Raw genomic sequence first — 22872 nt, 5'->3', positions numbered from 1 at the left:
GAATATGTTGGGAAAGGCAGTTTGGGTTATTCCAGCCTCTGAGAAGGACAAACCTCTTCGTGGAACTGTTTTTGCCCAGGGACCTGGGTCCACTTGGTGGGTGATGCAGGAAAACGGGGATGTTCAATGTGTACCGCAAGGGAACTTGATGTTGAGGGAGTGCAGTCAGTAATTCCTAGTGCGTGTGTTTATATTTTGTTTGTCTATATTAAGCATGATGTAGTGATGTGGAATAAGGGGTGGAATGTCATGGTTTCATGATTTTTCATTATCGGTATTCCACATCATAACATCATGCAATGCACTGGGGGTTTGACTGCTGATGCTCAAGTTCCGGGTGCCTGTCCAGCGGAGAAGAGCAGCTACGTTTCCCCAGGGGGCTTTGCGGTCAGCGAGGAGATATAACTCCCGGCAAGGTCACCTGATGCTCTCTTCTCTGCCTGCGCTGCTTCGCTTGCGCTTCTCTGTCTGCGCTGCTTCGCTTGCGCTTCTCTGCCTGCGCTTCTCGCCTGCGCTTCTCTGCCTGCGCTTCTCATCTCAGCGTTGTGGTAAGGCCGATCCACCATCAATTTCACATTCTCTCTCCTTATAAAATTCTGTTGATACCATATTTAGTAAATTACTTTGTTTTACCTCAGATTGTTGCCACTGTTTTCAATTATTTCGGGGTCCCTTATTTTCTTTTTTTTTTTTTTTCCGGGGGCGCGGATCCGCGGATCCCTCCGCCCTTCTAGTCACGGAACCGGGCCGAACCAGCCCGTTAACCGGTGACAATAAGCAACACAGCACCACCTCAGCTATGATCCAAGAAGCAAAGTGAAATGGTACTGAGCTACAGATCTGACTGTCAAAGTAAGAGCACACTTAGATGAGTATATTTAACTTAGCAGCCACAAATTCATTAATATTATTTCCAGGAAAGACAGGCATCCTTGAACCAGTTCAAAGCACAACAGCAAAGCTTCAGAGCTCGTGAAAAAGGTATTTGATTTACAGTAAAGTACACTCTATCGACCCCAAATTTTAATTCCAGATAGGGTTATTTTTTATGTTTTTCATGAGCATGTCTGCATTGTTCCTTTTTTTCATCTTCTCTAGCACGTAACAGAAAGTCTGACTCTCTTCTATCACAGCTATGAGGTGCAGATGGTCCTAGCTAGTCACTGGGGAGTGTACAGTGACCTCCCCTTTTCCCCCCAAGTGACTCACTCTACGGCTCGGTTTCACACGAGCCACTCTGCTCATCTGCCGTTTCTCAATCACTGAAAGAGAAGCGGGGAGAAAGGTGAGCCTGTACATTTCCAAACCAAGTTAGCCATGAAAGTAGCACTACTTCTAGATGAAAGACTGAAGGAAAGGGACTTGAACTGCTGAGAGCAGGGCTGCAGGTCAAGGACAGAGCTCCAAGGCAGCTGAGTCCTGAGAGGCCAAGGACCTCCTATAGCAGCAATCAGGAAGGAACTGCTAGCTGCAAGGAGATGCTTTTCTACAGAAGCTTGAGAAAAAAAGCCATTTTTGTGATAGGAAAACTTAAGACAAGAGGAAGCCTCAGACTTCTTATTGCTGCTGTTGTTACCTTAACAGGGAAGGATCCAGCATTTAGTACTATTTATTTTATTGCATTTGGCTTGAGTTAAAAAAGATTTTGTGGGAACTGTTGATAGCAAAACAGTTTGCACCTGAACTTGCTAATGTATTTAGCACCCCTTGGACGATCCAGACATTGCCTCTGCTATAACTCAGTAAAACAGATGCCTACAGACTGGCCATTCAGATCTTCAGTTATACACAGTATGATCAACAGCTACAGAAACCTGCTAAGTTTAGAAGATACTGCAAGAGAAGATATTTTGCCAGGACAGGCAACTCTCTGCTGATAGTTTGAAAATTTAGTGAAGATATCATCATGCATCTAATATAGAAGTGTGCAAACTAAAACACATTTTACTCATACCCCAGCATTCTTCCACACACACAATGAACTGGTATCTTCCCGACTGATTTTGTTCTTGTACATAGAAGTCTGTTTTTCATCATCCTAAGATCCACTTAGCCATCTCACTGTCTTCTCTTTCTACTCATGTTTTTTAGAGGACGCTGCAGAAAAATTCTGCTATTAGTCTGAACTACTCTACAGATTTATTTACCCTCCTTCAGGTCTATCACACTTTTAGCTAAATCTTTATCCTCAAGCTACCTGAATCGCGCTCCAGCAATCCCAGCTTGTCCCCAGAGTTCACTTTCCATGTTTCTCTCATTCTTTCTCCAAGCAATGCCTTTTAAGAGGAAGCTGCAGAACTACTTTGAGACTTTTCTCATGCTCACCTTGTCATGGACACAAACACAGGGGTGGGTTATTCAGCTTATAGCACTCCCTTATGGGCACTATATACTATATTCTCCTCATAGTCAAAGGACAGTCATTTACAGGATATGACAACTTTGGCACAATACTGGATGAGAGCACAGCCTGTTTTTCTCCATTGGCCATATACAGGGAGTTTAACATGAGAAGCTCAGACAGATACCTACATCCTTCCTGTGTAGATTACTAGAAGAATCTCTACCATTTCTTCTCTTCTTTCTTTCAGTTCTTTCAGCTACCCTTGTTAGCTCTATTCATAACTTCATCTCTTCTCTCTTGATTTCTTCCTTAAGAATTCACTTAATTCTGCTTTCCCATTGGTAAAAAATACATATTTTTTTAAAAAAACAAACCTAACAAATGTCCTTACCTACTTCCATAACCACCTCTGCTTCACCTGTAAGCTGCTTATAGTCCTGATCACTGATCCTATAACTCAATCCTTTAAGTCTCTTCAGACTCTGTATGAAAGGGTCATCTGCCTCCTCTTTGTCTTCAATGTCAGTACACACCACCATCTGTAAAATTTCCAATATCATAATGATTCTCTTCATAACACTCTCCTATTCTGCAGATGTAGATCCAGATTTAAATCTTTCATTAAAACAAGTGTACTGTATCTGCAAGAAATCTAAAAAATTAGACTGCTAGCAATCATCCAAAAAAGCATTTTCCCTTGTCTTTTTAGGTTTTTTAAGTTGTCTGTTACTTTGTTTCATAGATATACATAAACACACATGTATATATAGTAAGCTCCTTGATGTAGTGAGTGCATTTTATGTTTCTGCAGCATGGTCCATAAATGAGATTGTCAGAGCTAAACACATGATATGCAAAAAGACTGTCATCTAAGTCAGAGTATCCAGAGAATAGTATTAACTTGGAATTCCAATTCAAATCATTTTTAAACTGACTTCCACAGGCTGTTCCTGCACAAAGCCTCAGGATACTAACTATGGTCCCATGCCAGTGGCCTCAGGGACAGCAGCTGTGCATTGTGCAGAGAACTGGGAAGAAGCAGCTGAAAAGAAAGGGTAGGTACTAAGGGGAAAATAAGACGGGATACGGAGTATGAAATTACAAGAAAGTAAATGATCTCACTGGAATAAGTGATCGGAATCTAGATATGTAATGAGACTAACTGAAAACCAGGATGGCAGATGACCAGAACACAGAAAAAAAAGTTTATATTTTGAATACATTAAGACATTATTTAAATAGGAGTTGGAAACAAGATCTGCTTGAAAAGAACAAGCAAGCACCTGTTCTAAGTAGACACTGTTAAGATCTTTCTTCCAGACAAAACAAAAAAAAGTCAACAGACTCATCTCAAATTTGTAACAGAGGTAATGCCTATCCTTGCACAGCAAGACAAGCCTATTTTAGGCAGATTTCACAGTATAGACAGAACTACGGAAAGAAACCCCGAAATAATTTTAAGACAAACAATACAATCATTTTAAATTGCACAATTTCATGATTTTGCATGCTACATAAATGTATTTATACAAAAGGATATTGAATCCAAAGGTACCATGATACTCACGCATTAGACAACTATCCTTCAGCTGAACACATCTGATTCATCAGCCCCAAAACTAGCTGTATTCCACACACATTGTGACCCCTCAGTTTCACTACTGAGGATTATTTATGTCAAAAGCATCCTCAAACTAAAATGCTGGAGAGCTTCATTGTTTTCCCATGTATCATCTACAGGTTGCACATTAAATAATGTGAACAGAACACCCCGAGTCTCATTATCTTCTTATAGTAATACCATTTTTCAATAGGTGAAAGGGAACAAGTAGAGATTTTTCCTCTGGGAAAATGCAATGGAGCCTTCTTCACCTTCCTCCACAACGAATGCATCAATCTGACAAAGATCTCACACAGGCATACTTAAGAACAAAGTTTCTTCCTGTCTGCCATCTCTATGCTCAACAAAATCTCTTGTCTTTTCCTGCCTCTCTAAACTGAAAGTGGTGCCCTTCTATGTCGAACTGCTTACCTGAGGCTAAAGATTATCCACATATTTATTTTCAAGAAACAATACTTTTAAAGGAAATGTGGTATACAAATATGGTATTTAAACACAAAGAAAAATTATTTTGCTAAAGTTGAATTTCCTGTGACATTTTTTTATGTCTCATTTTCGGTTTATGTCATATGTTGTGTGCGTATTTTAACCTTAACTGGCTGAGAAGTATGTTCTTGTGGAGAGTTGTACAAGCTGATTATGCACCAATTAGCTAATCCTAAAAACTAAAAGGAATTTTTTTCTCATGCTTATTATAATTTCTCTGAAGTTGGAAGTATTTGCAAGGGAACACCACAGTCTGCACATCTGTAACACATAAACAGCAGAAAGATAATCCAATCAAAAGACAGATTAATGCCTTCTACCTTCCTGTGTTTGAAAGAAAAGCCAAAGCTGAGCATACTGAGGGTCAGATACTTCATCAAACATGACTGGCATGTGACAAAGGCAGTTGTTTGCTCTAGGTTTAGTAATAAAAGATTTTATGACAGAAATTTTGAGGTTTGCCTTTTTGTTGAAGAAGATAACCAGATTAATAGCTTGCATGCATCACTTAAAAGATATAAAACTCTGAGACTGTCAGTTTGTCTTTTTAGTATGTGTGTTATCCCTATCATAAAATGAAGCATTTTTCTTGTAAAATGCTTTTCCCATTTCTCAAATTTATGAAAAAAAGACTTAAATCACAGTTTTCCATACAAAAGGCAGTTGTTATTTGTTCATAACATAAACCTATCATATTGTCAAAGTTACTTTCAACAAATTCCCCTATTCAGGATAGGATGGAAATTCTCTTTATTATTTAAATGTAGAGTGGAAAGTAAAAATAACTAATTCTCAAGAGAAAGAGAAAAAGAATTTTGTTGCTTTCAGTGTTTGGCTCTGATGAAGAACATGTAACACATGATGAGCTGCTCCAGATTTTCTGGCTTGAATAACCTCAGTGCTGACTGCATTTACCGTTTGTATAGAACAAATATACGTGGCAAGGCTATGTATCTTTTCCTTAAATATTTTTTTACTTGTTTAACAATTGTTCTTAGTTTGCATACAAAATACTGCCTATCAGTGCCAGTTCTGCAACATGACCTACGTATAGGCCAAATCTATTATGCCCAGATACACAAGATAACGCAGTACACGCACAGAGAACACTTAAAAATTGGAACAAAACTACCATAAAATAACCCATAGTTGTTTAACAGTTAAGCTCATCAAATGCAAGCTTCCATTACATGCTTTTATAGATGAATGAAGATCTTACAGAATTTATGCAGATCTGAAATCGTGGCACAATTTGGGATCTGTTTTTGGATTTCAAAAGCTCACTTGGAAAGAGGGAATTTCATCATGATGGAAAAAGAATTAAAGAGAAGAGATATCTTCCAGTGTTTTCCTGTTCCAAGATATGACTAATATTCTTATGATATTGAATAACACTAACAATAGCAGTAATTTTACTTATGTTTTCCTTCATCAATCTAAAAACGCTCTCAGGGAAAACAAAAAGCTTTCCCAATCTGTTAGTAGCAGGGTACAAAAATGTCAATTCTAACTAAATCCAAGGATATAAACTTTTTTTTTTTTTTTAATTCAATTTTACAGAAGATTAAGAGCAATAGTTCTGTATGAAAAAATTATGGAGCAGTGAAAGGATACCCATAAAAGACCCACACCAGTTATATGAACTTCAGGAAGAAGAAAATGAGTGATCCTTCTCAGGTTCTGGCATAGTATATGTAAGAAAAGCACAGCTGACATTCAGGCAGTTCCAGACAAGTCATTCAGTGCCACGGCCTTTTTCCTTAGATGGAGATTGATAGAGCAGCACCTGAAGTAACCATTAAAACTAGCCTAGAATTGTCAGGGGAAGCAAAAGGACATCTCAAATAGTTCTTTTTTGAGCTTTTCAGATATCGAGTACAAACACATTGGAATGCTATATGAAGATGTTCTGTTTTCCAGATGTTAATGATTATCACCACCATACATGATCATATCAGATTGCAACATAACCAAGGCACGTATTACTCAGGTACTGCAAAAAGTTGGCCTGAACAAGAGATACCTGAAATATCTGGAAGTCACAAGTAATTTTAGATACGCTACTGCAATTAAAAAAGGGAAAAAAAGGAAAGGTTGAGGGAACTGGAATTGTTTAGCTTGGAAAAGAGAAGGCTCCAGGGAGACCTCACTGTGGCCTTCAAGTACTTGAAGGGAGCTTATAAACAGGAGGGGGTATGACTGTTTAAAAGGGTGGGTAGTGATAGGACAAGGGGGAATGGTTTTAAACTGAGACAGGGGAGGTTTAGGTTAGATATTAGGAGGAATTTTTTCACTCAGAGGGTGGTGACACACTGGAACAGGTTGCCCAAGGAGGTTGTGGATGCCCCATCCCTGGAGGCATTCAAGGCCAGGCTGGATGTGGCTCTGGGCAGCCTGGTCTGCTGGTTGGCAACCCTGCATACAGCAGGGGGGTTGAAACTGGATGATCATTGTGGTTCTTTTCTACGCAGGCCATTCTATGATTCTATGAATTAATCAGAAAATAAAGCTGCCTATCTGAAAAAAAAAACATCAATACACATTAGCTGTATTGATGACCACAACAGTCATTTCTACTGTACAATTCTATTAGATCAATAGTATATGCAGTCACTGAGAAACATTAAACAATGAGAAATGTTCTGTTTTCACTTTTCTCAGTGAAAAGCAGACAAAATCAAATCCTTCCATCTTATCTCCATCTTTAACAAAAAGCTGAGTAACTGATAGCTGGTGACCAATCATTAGCAATACCACAACCAGCTGCCACCTTCAGTATGTAACAGAAGTACTAACACACTTGGCTACTACTCGTGGCATTAAGCCAACCTGATTTTTTTCCTAGAATACATCAGTAACCCACAAAAGCAATGTCCATGACTTATTAGAAGCGCTTCGTCTTTACACTGATTTTATCATAAGAATCCCTGACGCTTAGCAACAACTAACATCAAGAAACAAGATACAAAGCTGGATTCATAATATCATTTTTATTCAGAAATCCACTCTTTTCCTCTAGCTACTCAGATGTTTCTTACAAATAATTAGCTGTTTTCCTTGAATACCACTGCTGGACACTTGTCAATATTTCTCAAGGAAAAACTCTCCACAAGCCAACAGCCCAAGAGGCCAAGATTCTTCTGCTCTAAATGCCTGCTGAAGTGCTGCCACGTATTTAAGGCCAAACAACTTAAACAGCAAAACTATGCAATGTAACACCACAGCCACACAAAAGCACTTCTCATCATCTTGGTAGCAGACACTGATGTGTCTGACACTGATGTGATACTTCATTCCTACCACTACCGGATCTGCTCTGAAATTCCAAACAGCAAAATTACATTGCCCAAGCAAATAAATCAGACTGACTGCTACTTTCACTGCTGAACAGTAGCTACAGATATTTAGATCATAGAACCAGTAAAGTTGGAAGAGATCTCTAAGATCATCTAGTCCAACCCTCAAACCATCCCCACCATGTCTACTGAGCCATGTCACTCAGTGCCACATCTCTGTGTTTCCTGAACATCTCTGTCCTTGGAGGTAACTCCACAAGTTCCCTGAGAGCAGACCTGCTGGATTTCCTATTTCTGGGACAGCACAAGTTAGTAGGAAGACTTTGATGGGATCTGCACAGATGCTCTACACTCGTGTTGTGACCATCTCTTCTCCAGAGCCCGATTATCTCTTGATATCATCTGCTCCAATGCATCTCCTGTGCACCTGCATGGACTAACAACCACACAGAGCTCCTTAACTTTTCCAGTCTTCCGAAAGAAATAAAACTGCTTCTTCTGTCTTCTCCTCCATTTCCTGAGCTCTGTGATGATCAAGTGACTGCATTTCCTGCCACTATTTTGAGCCAAAGGACTGCAGAAGATACATTTGTCCCTTCTTTGTTTCCTATTAACAACAACCAAAAAAAAAAATACCACCTCTTTTTCAGGTCAGCTCAGTTCAGATTCTGTGATCAATAAACAGATTGAGATAGGGCTTAATAAAAAGCACAGTACACAGACATTTGAAGAAAAGAATCCCTGCGGGATTCTTTAGGGCTCCCTCTTCAGCAATGTATTACAACTCTCTCAACAAGGAGATATGCCCTATAGCTCTTAGAAAACTCTTGATTACTGGACACAACAATAGCTACTTGTGTATCTGTACTCACTTGAACAAGCTGGCTGTAGCACCATGCTCAAACTGACCCCAGAAAAAAAGATAAGTTCTTTTGGTCTTGTTATGTTCGGTGCATCCTTAGCCATGATGCTAGAGTAGATTATGGCACACTGTAACTGTCTGCTTGGCAGCAATGGAAACAGCCACAGAGAAGCAGTCAATACATTTATCAACCTCAACACTACGTAGAGGTAGCCATGAAAAGTGCAGTCTCCACTAATGAAATTCAGTGCGGTATAATCCTAATATGAGATCTGCTAATTTCTACATCTAAACCCCTTCCTCAAGCTACAGACCTCAATGTGTCTTTCCTTGGTTGTCTATAAATAAATATGAAGTTTGTCTTCTCCAGCCAAAAACAGAAAAAGAGAACCTCCTTTATCTTCTGAATCTTTCAGTGTTTCTGAATTAGAGGAAAGAAGAAGGAGGAGAAAGCCTTTATTCTTCTTTTCAGATTTGGAGTTATCCCCTTGTGACTGTACCAAATCTCTGCATCTGCCACAGCTATTAGCCTTCTCCAAATAACAGCTGAAGCAATATGGAACAGGCTTAATCCCTAGACAATTTCACAACCACTCATATGGTTCTGTATAGCAGCCATGAAAAAGAATCACTCTTGGTAATTTAATTCTTCTGTTGTTTGAAGAAACTCTGACCCAAAGCAGGAATTTTGGATGTGTCTCCAGATTCAGGATAACATTTCAAACACAAAAGACAAGGCTTTCTGAGATTTATTTCCAATTTTTTTTTAAGGTGACATTATTCCTAGCAAAAATGGTAAAGATTAATCCCCCTTACATTTTAAAGGAAGCCATATACTTTGCAGAAATTATTAAATCTTCCTCACTTGCACTTGCAAACCTTAAGATCTAAGACCTCAAGTCAACCCGCCAGCTCATACAGTACAATCTTCACTCATATGTAAGAGAAAATTTCCATCTGCATAGCCGTAACAGTACAGAAGGCACGCCAAAATGGAAACTGCATTATGGCAATGATTAACGACAGCAGATTAGCCTGTATAAGACAGTAAGCAAGAAACTGTCCTGGGAAAAATACAGGCCACCTCTTGCATGTAGACAGCTGTTTTCCTGCAAATAATCTGAGGCATAAATATAACCTAAAGAAAAATCCATCTCCTTATCTGTTATATCGCCAACTTTTTGTTTTGTTGACATTCCGAGAGCGGAAGTGGGAGCTAGTGAAAGAGACAGAAGATTTGGAGGCTTTCCCTTAAACAATTCAAAAGCATATATAGGAATCTGCCATGGTATTCAAGCCAGGCATAGAGAGCACACAGTGCAATCTGAAATACAAGACAGTGGTGGACAATCCCCAGGAAACTAATGTGTTAAGCTTTCCATTTTCCACGTTGTTTTTGGTTTTTTTTTTTAACATTCTCTGTCCCAGATAAAACACGAATACCTGAATATGACATAACCTGAATGACATAACTATGCAAAAAGCTTCACATATGCAAGCTGTCAGTTCATTACTTTAATAAGCTTTAGTAATCTGTTCATATAGCTTTCCTTAATTAAATTTATCTAGGAGGGATTCCTGTTAAGAAGAACAGGATGTCTGTAAAAATTAATGTGGAAATACTGGACATAATACATGCATCTGTATGCCATTCTAGAGGAGAATGAGAAAATTTTAATATTCTTGCTCTGCCTTTACACTTAAATAAACTTTAGCTTTAGTTCTATAAACAAGGAAAGGTTATATTTCATTCTTTTAAAGGTCTGATTGCAATTCTGCATGTAAGGTTCCATATACTTTACCTTTTCTGTTGGTTCTAATAATTGTCTCAGACAACAGTAAAGAGCTTCCATTGCAAATTTCATTTACAGGCTTCTCTGGTGGTTTGTTGGCAGTATTTTCCTTCTTCATGTCCTTCTTTATTTCCTGCATGAGGAAAGGCAGGTGGAGAGGGAGAAGAAAAAGAAGAAAGTAAAAAAAAAAAAAAAAAGACGTGTTACAGAATATTCTAAATCTTAAGCTCCCATGATTTCTTATAACTTCTATGTGTACACCCGTCTATCCTAATGCTTCCCCAAAGAATTGAAATTCTTTGTTGAGTTGAAATGCCACAAAATGGAAGTCATTTTCAGTAACTCTTCCAACCAATACTATTTTTTTTTTTTCTTAAAAAAGGCTAATCCCTTATTTAGGCATGAAAACCGTAGGACAGTTTGCAGTTCTATTACTAAAGATTACCAAAGCTGACTAGTGAAAAAAAATTCTGTTTATCCATCCATTAGCTGTACATTTGACACACAGGGCAGAACGTGGTTCAGTGTTCCTTCTGCACAGGCAGCTAAGTCTGCTTCCCCTATGTCAAGAAGCCCACAGAAACAACAACCATAGCAGGAAGAAAAATATTAAATAGGAAAATATGACAAATGTTTCCATAATTGGCAGAAGCATATAGAGCTGTTGTCAGAGCTGTTGCTAACCCTAGCACATTTTGCAACTGACAGCCTTTTAAGGTGATCATCCTCCTTGGCAGCACACAGAAAACATGTGGTGGAGCAAAGTTTCATGAAAGTAAACCCATGGACAGGGAACTGTCACATCAAAGAGGCTAGGCTATTTGTCTATCAACCACCAACTACCAAAAAAAAAAAAAAAAAAAAATCACGAAAAAAATTTAGGCTTTGGCTCCAAGCTTTGCCCTAGGTCAGGAGGAGAGAACCCTTGTGTTCTCTGCTCCATCCTCCAACTCCAAGCAGGGAGGGCAGCCAGGCAGCCATCCTGGGTCAGACCAGGCTCCTCACAGCTTTGGTCAGTTAGGTCTTAAAAAATCTCCAAAGACAGAAACTGCACAATTGCACAAGCAACCTGCTCCACTGCTTGATTGATTGTGAAGAACATGTTTCCTACACCCAGCTTGAACCTTGCTTTTCTATTTCTGTCTGCTCTCTGGATAATGCCCAGCAGAACTTGCTCCATTCTACAGATATTTTTTCTGGTACTGATGGAATCAAAAGTGGTTGCTCTTCTCTGGATGTAGAGCAACGTGCCAGGTAAAGGAAAATACCAATTCTCTCAATCTGCAGGTTGTGGGTCTGTTACGCAGCCCAGGAAACTGCTGGCAATGTTTGATGCCAAGGCACAAGACTGGCTCCGGTCCAGCAGGATCCACAGGCCCTTTTCAGCTGAGCTACTCTCAAGCCCACAAGGCCCCAGTCTGTATCCAGAGATTCCTATCTTCCAGGGGCAGGAGCTAGCATTTGCCCTTTCCGGGATTCTTAAGGGTCCTGTATGGGTCCCTCTGGACAGCAGTTCTGGCTTCAAGCATATCAACTGACCCTCTCCATTTGGTGTAATTTGCAAATTTGATGAGATCCTACATTGAACAGACACTGGAGACAGGTGGCGGCTTTGGACAGACTCTTCCCTCAGTAAAATGAAAACTTCTACCCTGAGAGCTGTCTTTCAACTCTTACACGTTTGCTGCCCTCCTTTACATCACAGTACAGCAACAACCTCTATCATCCCACACAGCACGATGGATCTCCTTCAGGTTTCCACCATATCAGCCGTTAAAGAAACGCTTTCTTACCATGAGGGTGGTTAGATACTAGAATAGTAATAGCTAAAACTCCCACCCTCTATTGGCCAATATGCTCTTAAGTAGGCCAATGGGGACTGGACAGGTACTGCAGGACATCCACATCACGCTGAAATCTCCTCCAAGCCACATAGCAAGAACACCTTGTAATGATACAAGTCAGACAAAACTCAGTGACCTCGAAAACCCTTTCCAGAACTACGTTCACCAGACAAATATCCATGGAAAGCCCTGCATGGCCTGCCCATAGACAGGTACACTCTCACAGGGCCAATAGCTTCGGAAGTATCTCAAAACCTCTTCTTTGGTACCCTTTTATACTTGATTTTGAGGCAATGCCCCGTATAAACTTCATGAGTCAAAATGCTGCATTTTTCCTAGCCCAAGCAAAGATAATTGCAGGTTATTCGATCATTTTCCAGAGGCTATTCCTTGGGAACTCCTGAAGTAAGCAACCTCACATTTCAACCACTAAATTTAAATCAGATTATCCGATGCCACAAGCAGTCTCCACAGATTCAGTCTCCATCTCTTGTGTATGTGGGTTTTAGAGTGATTCCAACATGATAAACAGTTCTTTCTGGTAAGAAAGATCTTTTCTAATTGTATCCCAAACCATTATAAATCACAGAAAAAAATTAAGACAATCTCAATAAGCTTGTGAGCTTTAGAATACTACAGTATTAACTGTGATAAAACTCCACCAGGTAACAAAATATAACATAATAATAGCTGTATATCTATATCCTATTAAATGACTATTAGGAAATCTAGGCATTAAGAACTTTCCTCTTTTCCTAAGTATTTTCAGAAACTGTTAGTCATTGACAGAGCAGTCTTCATGCCTTGTCAAGCTGGGGAGAAAAACAAAATGGGAACATAATAGTTGTCAAGGAAAAAAGTCTTTGGCCCACCTGTAACTTTTCATCTTTGTAAGATTTAGCTTTGGTTTCAGAATTTCATCATCCACTACCTTTTGAGGAAAAAGTCTTATCTGTGTGCCTGGCACGCTGAAGTTCATGCTCATCTATCAAAAGGTTTCCTTTAATTTACAGTAAGTTCTTGAATCATGTCAGTCACAAGAGTTACAGTCAATATTTGTTATCAAGTACTTTCTGAAAGAAAGTCCAAGAACTTCTGCCATTTTCACTACATCAAAGTTTCAAGATTTTTTTTACAGTTCTGACCTTTACGGGAAACTCAACCAAAGTTATTTGAGGAAATTGCTGCAACCCTTTCCATGACAGTAAGTGCAACGAAATGCTGTTCTATGCTGATGCAGATATGAAATGTTTCATCCAGCCATTCATTCCCCATATTTTTTGGAAGCCATGAAAAATTATAAGAAAATCACTACAATATTTCAAAGTGACTTACATACGACTTCTGCATGCAAGGAGATTCTGTATTCTGGAGGTGAGAGGTTTAATCAAAATCACTCAAAACTTCTCAAAAACAAAACACATTCATACTGAGAGTTAAAAGCTGAAAAATAATGAGGCTTTCACAACTCGAATTTTTACAGCCTGTGCATTGCTTGAAGCCAAATATGGGAGCAGGATTAAGAACTCAGAATCATGTGCCGCCCATGGGAAAACTGCACAACACGTTCAAATTATCAAAAGATGACAATGGAAGTGTCAGAAGCGCTTTGACCCCTCTAAGATTCAGTGTGCAATGCCAGATCTTGAGAAGGCTTTTCCTTTAATCTCCTCTCTCAGAAACCACGCTTTACACTTCAAGAGACAACTGCCACCACGATTTCCTGCAAAAAACATTCTGCAACTTCAAACAGTATACAAATTCCATTACCCATTTATACTGAAATCTCAAAATACAACTCTGCTGCAATGTTCAGTCTTCCCAAGTCATTTTCTTTGATACTGTCACTAGTTAAGAGGCACTGAATAATTATAAATGTACTTAGATATAAAGGTAATTCCAATATTGAGAAAACTCTCATAGTTTTACTACAAAATAAACAATGTAGCTGGAACAAACCTTCCCAGCAACTGAACTAGCATCAATATGAAAATTGTTTTCAATCAGAAACATGGTGGCAGCACTAAAATCCAGCACAAGTCTTGAACTCTATAAACAGCAAAATTACTACTCTATCCTGGGTTGCATCGAAAGAAATGTGGCCAGCAGGTCAGGGGTGGTGATCTTGCCCCTCTACTCTGTGCTGGTGAGGCCTCATCTGGAGTGCTGCATTCAGATGTGGAGACTTCAGTACAGGAGAGACATGGGCCTGTTGGAATACATCCAGAGGAGGGCTACAAAAATGATCCAAGGGATGTAACAACTGCTGTACAAGGACAGGCTGAAAGAGCTGAGGCTGTTCAGCCAGAGAAGAGAAGGCTTTAGGGAGACTGGAGAGCAGCCTTTCAATATCTACAGGGGAGCTATATACAAGAAGGAGACAGACTCTGTAGCAGGGTCCCATGTGACAAGACAAAGGTAAGTGGTTTCTAACAAAAAGATGGGATATTTAGATCAGATATAAGCTTTTTTACAATGAAGGTGGTGATGCACAGGCACAGGTTGCCCAAAGTTGTGGTGGGTGCTGCTCCTGAAGATACAGAAGGTCAGGCTGGGCAGTGCTCTGAGCACCCTGATTGAGCTGTAGGTTTTCCTGCCCACTGCAAAGGAGTTGGATTAGATGGCCTACAAGTGTCCCTTCCAATTCCTATGATTCTATGATTCTATCGTTCTGTGAGCTAAACTTATAACCAACTAAAGTAATGCTCTTGAACTGATAAGCAACAGTTCCCTACAGCGGGATTCCATATCCTCCCTCTTCTTTCACTGTCTGCTTACCCCTAGTTTATAGCAAACACTTGCCCAGATCCTGTCAAGCATGTGACAATCTTTAAATAAAGCCCCCGAGCCTCCTGCCTGTGCTAGTACCACCTCGTTCTGGGGTTACTTGTAAACCACAGCCTCCTAAGCCTCTCTCAATGAGTTCTTTGGTTTCTGCATCTTGCCTTCAAAATCAAGTCTATTTCTGTGGCTCACATGATTTCTATCTGATTTAGGGCCTGATGGAGAAAAGCATTATTTGTTGACTGAGCTTTACAGGCCAAACAGCCTCTCCACTCCAACAGCAGCAGTATGTAGAACAAAGCATATTAAGGATAAAAGCTCTGACATGCCTTGCCCTCCTTTTTGTCTTGTTGTATCACGTAAAAAATAGGCCAGCTTTTGTTTTACTTCTTCCTGGTACAAATAAACTTGTGAAGCCCATCCACCCACAGTCAGAAGTCTATCCTACAAATTAATTATTACAAGCAGTGTATGCTACGCTAACTGCAAGCCTGCTGTGCCAGAGAAAGCAGAGTAAAACCAGTTTCTGCTTCAACTGCTGGTGAATTCTCAGTGACCAACATCCTTGTTTAACACAGATGAAGATGGCAGTGTTAAGGTGCCCTCCCAAGCGCAGCTCCCAGGGGACTGTGCCCTTCCACACTCCAATCTCTCTTTTCCTCCCCTATACGTAAGTGCTGAGTACACTGCAGCACACCGAATGCCCTCTTCTTAAACAATCTGCACATTCTTCCTTTTCTGAAACTGCTTTGTTACATCTTTCATATTTTCTTATGATAATTAAAGATCTTTTTGGATAGGACATGCACTTGCATATGCAGAAAGCCTTGGGCTTTTAGAAAACTGAGTGAATATTTTATAATAAACAAAACTCAAGTTTGTCAAGCCTTATGCAATCCTTCTGCTCTGGTTTTATATGAATGTGAGGTTTTATCCTGTGTCCATTCATGTCAAGACAATATCCTTGTTCCACGCTGTTAGCCTCAGTTATCATACTTCTTTTCAAAAGGAGACAGCTCATATTCTCATTTACCATTTACTTTCAGAAGTTACAGGAAAAAAAAAAAAGATAAAAAGAATAAAAGGGGGAAAAAAAGAGAGGATGAGAAACAGCAAGGAATAAAGTGGGAAGCACATGTTAAAAAATGTGTACCAAATACACAATGCAATCAGAGAACATCAGGAGTTAAAAAGAATACACTGCTCCTTATAATTTGGGGTGTTTACAAGTGCTTACAGCAATGATTAGCTGCACTACCACCAGGACAAGCAATTTATTATATCTTAACACACTTCACAAACCAAGGCTGAAAATGGTAATTAGAACTACAAAAAGTTAATAAGATAAGCATGCTATGGTGGGTATTGGATGCCACCCCAAGCCACATCCTAACCTCAGTGCTGGCGCTCTGAGTAATGCAAAGTGGTCCAGGCCCAATGCTCTGTTCCAGGTCTTCTCTATCATGTACTCAAATGGCATCTACGAGTACCACACCACGGAGGGAAAATACCAAGTGCTTATTTCCAAGATGTTACAGTCCAGGTGGAAGAAAAAGTACAACTGGCTAACAGAAACAGCAGCTGGCAGGAAGCATAGAGAAGCAGAACTGATCTGCATGGGCCAGGTGCATAAGCACTCAGCAGCATTTTGTAAATGCTGCAATAAGACTCCTTTAAAGAAGACTCTGAAAGAGATTAAGTTTGCGGATTTTCATATGCAGGTTCCCCAGGGAGCTGAAAAGTACAAAAGCAGAAGCTTGTTGTAAATCTATTTACTTAGGAGATGCAGAAAACAGAAACTGTAAACAAAACGGGGACACAGAATCCAACCATGCATGGGTGAAGCACTGTGAATGAGAGAATGCCTTAGGCTGGAAGGGAGCTCAAGGCCCACCTAGCCACAATCCCCGCCATGGGCAGGGCTGCCCCCCACCAGCTCAGCTGCCCAGGGCCCCATCCAACCTGGCCTTGAGTGCCTCCAGGGATGGGGCACCACAGCTTCTCTGGGAAGCTGTGCCAGCGCCTCACCAACCTCTGGGGAAAGAATTTCTTCCTAATGTCTAATTTAAATCTTCCCTCTTACTTTAAAGCTATTCCTCCTTGTCCCGTCACTATCAGACAGTGAAGATGGTGACCAAAAGATTCTGAAACTTAAAGAAGACGAGTTGCAAAATTGATACGAGTTTTGCATTTTTGAAATCTTACAGAGGTTACAAGTGCAGCCTTGTACCCTTACAAGGCACAAAAGAGATTGTACAGCTGAAGCAGGTTTTGTAATCTGCAGGTGAACTGGAAACGATATCCTTATTTCATACTGCCATTAAGCACACTGCTAGCATCTACCAGTGAACCCTGCAGCACACACACTCCTCCCCTGCTTTCAGTCTGGGGCAGAGAATTTTTTCTGTTTTACATATTGTGGTCTTTGTAAGTAGTGGGGTTCAGGGCACACAAGGCAATGTGGCAGCAAGAACAGCCATGGGGAAGATGCTTGGCAAGCTAGTTCCCAGTTGGCAGCCTCTTCCTCCTCCTGCACTTCCATAACCTTCGCGACAGTGGAAAGTCTGCCAGACTTTCATCAGCTTGGATCTTCTGTCTTTCAGCTGTGTTTGGCAATGACACAACCCAATATGCGTGTGTTTCAGCTGCCTAGTTGTCTCAAAACAAACATGCATGTGTAAATGTGCTTAGAAACACACGTGTACTCAGTGTATCTGTGTGCACAGCATGGAGACACAAGGGTGCTTCCCAGCCAGTGTGCCTCCAGTCCAGCTCCAGAGGACAGAAGTTATTCAAGTAATTCCATTTTTTAACACAATTACATTTATTCTCATAAAGATTCCATTTTCATTGAAATATCAAAAGTATCACTATTTTCACAGAATCATAGGATGGCCAGCGTTGGAAGGGACCACGAGGATCTGGAAGCTCCAACCCCCCACCACAGGCAGGACTAACAACCTCCCCATTTCATACTAGACCAGGCTGCCCAGGGCCCCATCCAACCTGGCCTTGAACACCTCCAGGGACGGGGCATCTACAACCTCTCTGGGCAGCCTGTTCCAGCACCTCACCACTCTCTCTGTAAAGAACTTCCCCCTGACATCCAACCTAAATCTTCCCTCCTTCAACTTAAAACCATTTCCCCTTGTCCTGCTGTTATCTACCCTTGTAAAGAGTTGACTCCCCTCCTGTCTATATGCTCCCTTTAGATTCTGAAAGGCTGCAATGAGGTCACCCTGCAGCCTTCTCTTCTCCAGGCTGAACAAGCCTAGCTCCCTCAGCTTGTAGGGGAGGTGCTCCAGCCCCTCTGATAATCTTTGAGGCCCTAGGATATGCAGTGTCATTTCTCATTCTTTCAGTGTGAGATATGACAAAAGTTTACATGTTAATATTGCCCCCCCACCTCAGATACCTGGTCATATGAAAAAGGCTTGCTGTTACAGGTTACAGTTTTAGATAGATATTTCTTGCTGTATATCTGCTGTCAGCATAAAAAGCCCTGTGCATATCAACTTGTAAAGCAAAGCTGATAAGGTATACAAGATAATACTTGAATCCATGAATTTCCAAGTTTATATTTCTGTTCTTTCTCCCCCTTCTTACAACCATACAATCTCAAGTAGATAAACCAGTACAGAGTAAGAGACAACACACATTCTTAGAAACAAGCAATAGCAGACATTATCACAAAATGTAATGTGTTGGATAACCAGATAAAACATCTCTGTAACACAGACAGATTCAGAGAGACAAAGTAGCACAAATCCCTTGTTCAGAATCCTATCACACACCAGATGATCCTTAACAGCAGGATTTTCTAATGAGAACATTAACCGACTCATTCAATTGAGCCCTGCATTCTCTGTTTAAAATCATGTAGAAGTTTCTTTTTTCTATGAAAGGATTTATCTTCTCTAAATGATATGTTTTGGGGGTAGAGGGGGAGGGGGAAAGAACAATAGTCACTGTGCCACACAAAAACAGAATACAGCTGCAGAATATTTCAATTTTCATTTCAGCCCCGCTTTAAAAAAAGCTCTGGTGATGGTCCAAACAGCCATTTTTCTCTCCAACGAACACATCATACAAATTCCTACAGAATTCTCTAATCACACAGTTCTATGCTCCAGGATAAAGAATTGTGCCATGAAACCCACTGTACAAATTACACTGATTGTTATTGTTCTTCCATAGACCTGTCTTTCTGTTCGATCAACTCAACTCCTCGACCCTTGAGAGGTGTTATAAAGGCTCTACAGAGAAGTCTGCTGAACCTAAACAGATAGGGCAAGCACTGTGTAATTCCAGTACATAAAAAATTACAACCAAGATTTCAGAAGATGCATCAGTATTTTAAAAAATCTCTCTCCTCAGACAGGCTGACATTTTCAAGGGAAAAAAAGGGTTCATGAAAATATTTATCTGGAAAGATGGCTACAGTGTTACGAGATTTTTAGGGTTCTGTTTGTTTGTGTAATCGGTTGTATGAAAGTTAGCAAGCATTAATGAAATAAGATCCTGGATTAAATCAGGGTTAATGAGATCAGGAGCAGACACATCATTATTCAAATCACATACCATGTGAGTAGCACGCGCTGCCAGACTTGTAAATCAGATATTAGAATTTAGCACTCTTCTTTCTGCAGTCTGACAGCTTAGGGCTAGAGGTCTCCTCATAAATATTGCTGGCATACACCTGCCATAGCTTCACAAGAAAACTATTATGGTTTCAGTTTTTCCAAGTGTTGAGTGCCAGCAATTTCAAGAGGGTATGGATGGCAGAGGCAGTTCCTCAGTACTTCTGACAGCCATGTTCCTCAAGTCCTGCAACCCTTGTAGCTGTAACGCCAAATTTGTTATTTAATTGTTTCCCTTCTTAATCTGGCCTTGCCTCCTGCAAACACTGCAGCAGGTACAGGTTAACTCATGTGTGTTTGGAACAGAGCCAGACCCCTTGCAAATTCCTTTTTTGTCTAGTACAGCCTTCTGACTTCCAACACATTGCAGATATGCTGATCTCCAGTGGCTTTTCTCTTTCCAGTATGTCTGGTATGCAAAGACTAAATAGGTCTGTTCTTATAAAAAAGAAACTGAAAAGAGCAAGATTTTTAATGACCTCCATTAAAAAGTGTCCCAGAGCCACAGAAATCCTTTTACAAGAAGCGGGTCACATGCTTCTTCAGAGCTAACAGACTTAACCCTGAAGACTTAATATTTAGTGAAGAATCCTATTCACAGAAGCCTGAGAGTTGAGAAAATTGATCCAAACCTTAAAAATTACGTCTCAAAAGTTTCCTGGCTAACATAGAGAAACATAGCAGCTGTCAAGCCCGTTACACTTCAGACTATTTTCTCTTAGTTGATTGAGTAGGCTGGAGGTCTCTGGGTGAAGCAACTCTTTGTAGACCCTCTATGTCCTCTGTATGCTTTGTGTGTTCTTTTAGAGCTGTGAAAAAGAGGCAAGCAAGCAAATGGACATGGATGGGTCAATCTATTCAAAGAGAACAATGTCCTGCATTTGGGACTTACGCAAGGAAAAAGAGGTATAAAAGAATGCAAACAGCAGAAATAACCTTGCTGAACACTGATCCAGAACAGCAGAGTGTTGCTCAAGACTAGAAAAGGTATTCTCAGTGCTAGAACTGCTTGAAGAAGTTTGATCTGTGATTGGTATTTGCAGGAGAGGTGCAGTTAAGCATGTCAGATGAGAGGAGAAGATTTGGTGATCATTATCCTCACCTCAAATTACTCAATCCCTTAATTGCTCGATGTTTGCAAAAGAGATTGGCATGTTACCTTTGAAGTAAAGCATCATACTGAAACTCACCTTTGCAGTTTCTCAACCTAGTGTTTACTCTGCCTGCAGGAAACTTTAAACAGTCATGGATATCAAAGCCACTTAAACTCAATAGCTCATATTAAAGGAAGAAAAAACATAGAGGACATATTATGGTCAAGTCCACATGACAAAAACTGATGCGTATCTGCCTAGCACATTCAGCAGAATTCCTGTTTATGGACAAGAACCATGGCATGAGAAAGTATGATCTATGTTTGGATAAGTTTCCTTTGAAGCAGTGACAGGCATTTTATAATGCTTTCCAAAGTGATGTGTGGTGCCAGTATGCATGAAGCTCACTGCTATTAAAACTAATACAACTCTACAGATAAAGCAGGCAAAATAAAAACACAAAATACATAGTTCTGCTGAGAGGAAAGAAAAGCTTGAAGATGAGTTAAAGATCACAAGCACACAGCAGATGCATGGAAGTCTTCAAGGATGAAAAAATGGTGCAGCTTGTTCATATATAGTAGCAATCATTCAATAAAGATAGATTAGAATGCTAGGAATGACTCTTACTGATCTGCCACCTTGAACAGCCAAACACAGACCAAGTCAGCAAGCAGAAAAATGAAGATTTCATTAACCACAAACTCATATGGAGGTTGTCTTTAAGTATTTTTTCATGTACTTCATACCTAGGTTATTATTTTTACATTTAAACAAAGAATCAAGAGAAAAAGTTTCAGATATAATAAGTGGAAGGAATATGTAACCATTATCTAAGCATTGCTAATTCATTTAAAATGTGCTTTCTGCTGACCAACTTACCGAGAAAAGTATTTCATTTTGAAATAGTTGATAAGCTCCTGGTCTATGAGTGCTGTACTCTGAGGGAAAACTCAGTGTTAACCAAGACTTCTACGTCCTCAAATTGTCTGTGTGTGTGTGTGTATTCTGTTGAATATAAGACTCTCCAGACAGGCAAAATGATTAGACATGACTAAGCTTTTGTTCCCCTACAGCAGCCTACCCTGAAAGTAGTTTTTTGCTGTAGAAAATAAATGTATGTGTATGCAAAGCACCAGAAAAACTAAGCCTTCAGAAATAAGTCACTGGATAATAAATACAAAAACAAACATCTCATGAAAAAAAAAAAAAAGAGAGGAATTTCATATAGCAGAAGACAATAAACTTCTATTTGTGACAAAGTACTTTCAGGCAAAGCTGAGCAGTTTTCCCCCAAGCAATTCACAAGAGGATTCTCTAGTAATCCTATGTATTTTTCAATAAAAAGGCAGAACACACAGGACTCCTCTCTGCTACTCTGACAGCCTCTAGAAATTAAATGATATCCATGATTATTTGGATTTCAACTCCTTCACTGCAAACAGCTTCAAGTTCAGGTATCATTCTGTTGAAGGATTTTTTTGTTGTTGTTTTTCTCTTTACAACATCAACTTTCACATTTCAGAGCAGAAGTCACTTGTTTCCTTTGGTTTCACTGGGGGCCATCTTCATATGCTCTCTCTGATTCAGAACTATGTATTGAGCCCAGGTAGTCCTACTGATTTTAACATGTCTTGTTATGGTGTAAAATTTCTAGGTATTTTACATAACAAAGCAACCTATGAAAGAACCTTGTCACACTTAGTCTTCTGAGTCATAACTTATATGAAAAAAGTGTCTGGCTATTGACAAGCAATAGCAAAAATCACCCAATCACTCTTCTCACGGGTGACAGGTGACAGGAGGAGGGGGAATGGCCTCAAGTTGTGCCAGGATAAGTTTAGGTTGGATATCAGGAAACACTTCTTTACAGAAAGGGTTGTTAAGCACTGGAACAGGCTCCCCAGGGAGGTGGTTGAGTCACCATCCCTGGATGTGTTTAAAAACCATTTGGATGTGGTGCCCAGGGACATGATTTAGCGGAGGGTTGTTAGAGTTAGGGTAGTATGGTTAGGTTGTGGTTGGACTTGATGATCTTTGAGGTCTTTTCCAACCTATGATTCTATGATTCTAAGTTATCCAGGAGAACCTGCACAGCAGTGGTTTCA

The 22872-nt window shown here is 40.0% G+C and overlaps 1 protein-coding gene across 6 annotated transcripts in view; it reads right to left on the bottom strand.

Moving 5' to 3' along the window:
- The window catches only part of SH3KBP1 (SH3 domain containing kinase binding protein 1), a 225486-nt gene that overhangs the window by 139520 nt on the left and 63094 nt on the right, over positions 1-22872 (bottom strand). For all 6 annotated transcript variants that reach the window (XM_085211162.1, XM_085211170.1, XM_085211146.1 and 3 more), the window contains one exon: positions 10412-10535. In XM_085211162.1, coding sequence (XP_085067288.1) covers positions 10412-10535 — 124 coding nt within the window. The remainder of the gene's footprint in view (positions 1-10411; positions 10536-22872) is intronic.

Source organism: Meleagris gallopavo, chromosome 1, assembly GCF_905368555.1.
Source record: "Meleagris gallopavo chromosome 1, MGAL_WU_HG_1.1, whole genome shotgun sequence".
In the NCBI taxonomy this organism is placed as follows: Eukaryota; Metazoa; Chordata; class Aves; order Galliformes; family Phasianidae; genus Meleagris; species Meleagris gallopavo.
This window is presented reverse-complemented; position numbering and strand designations above follow the sequence as displayed.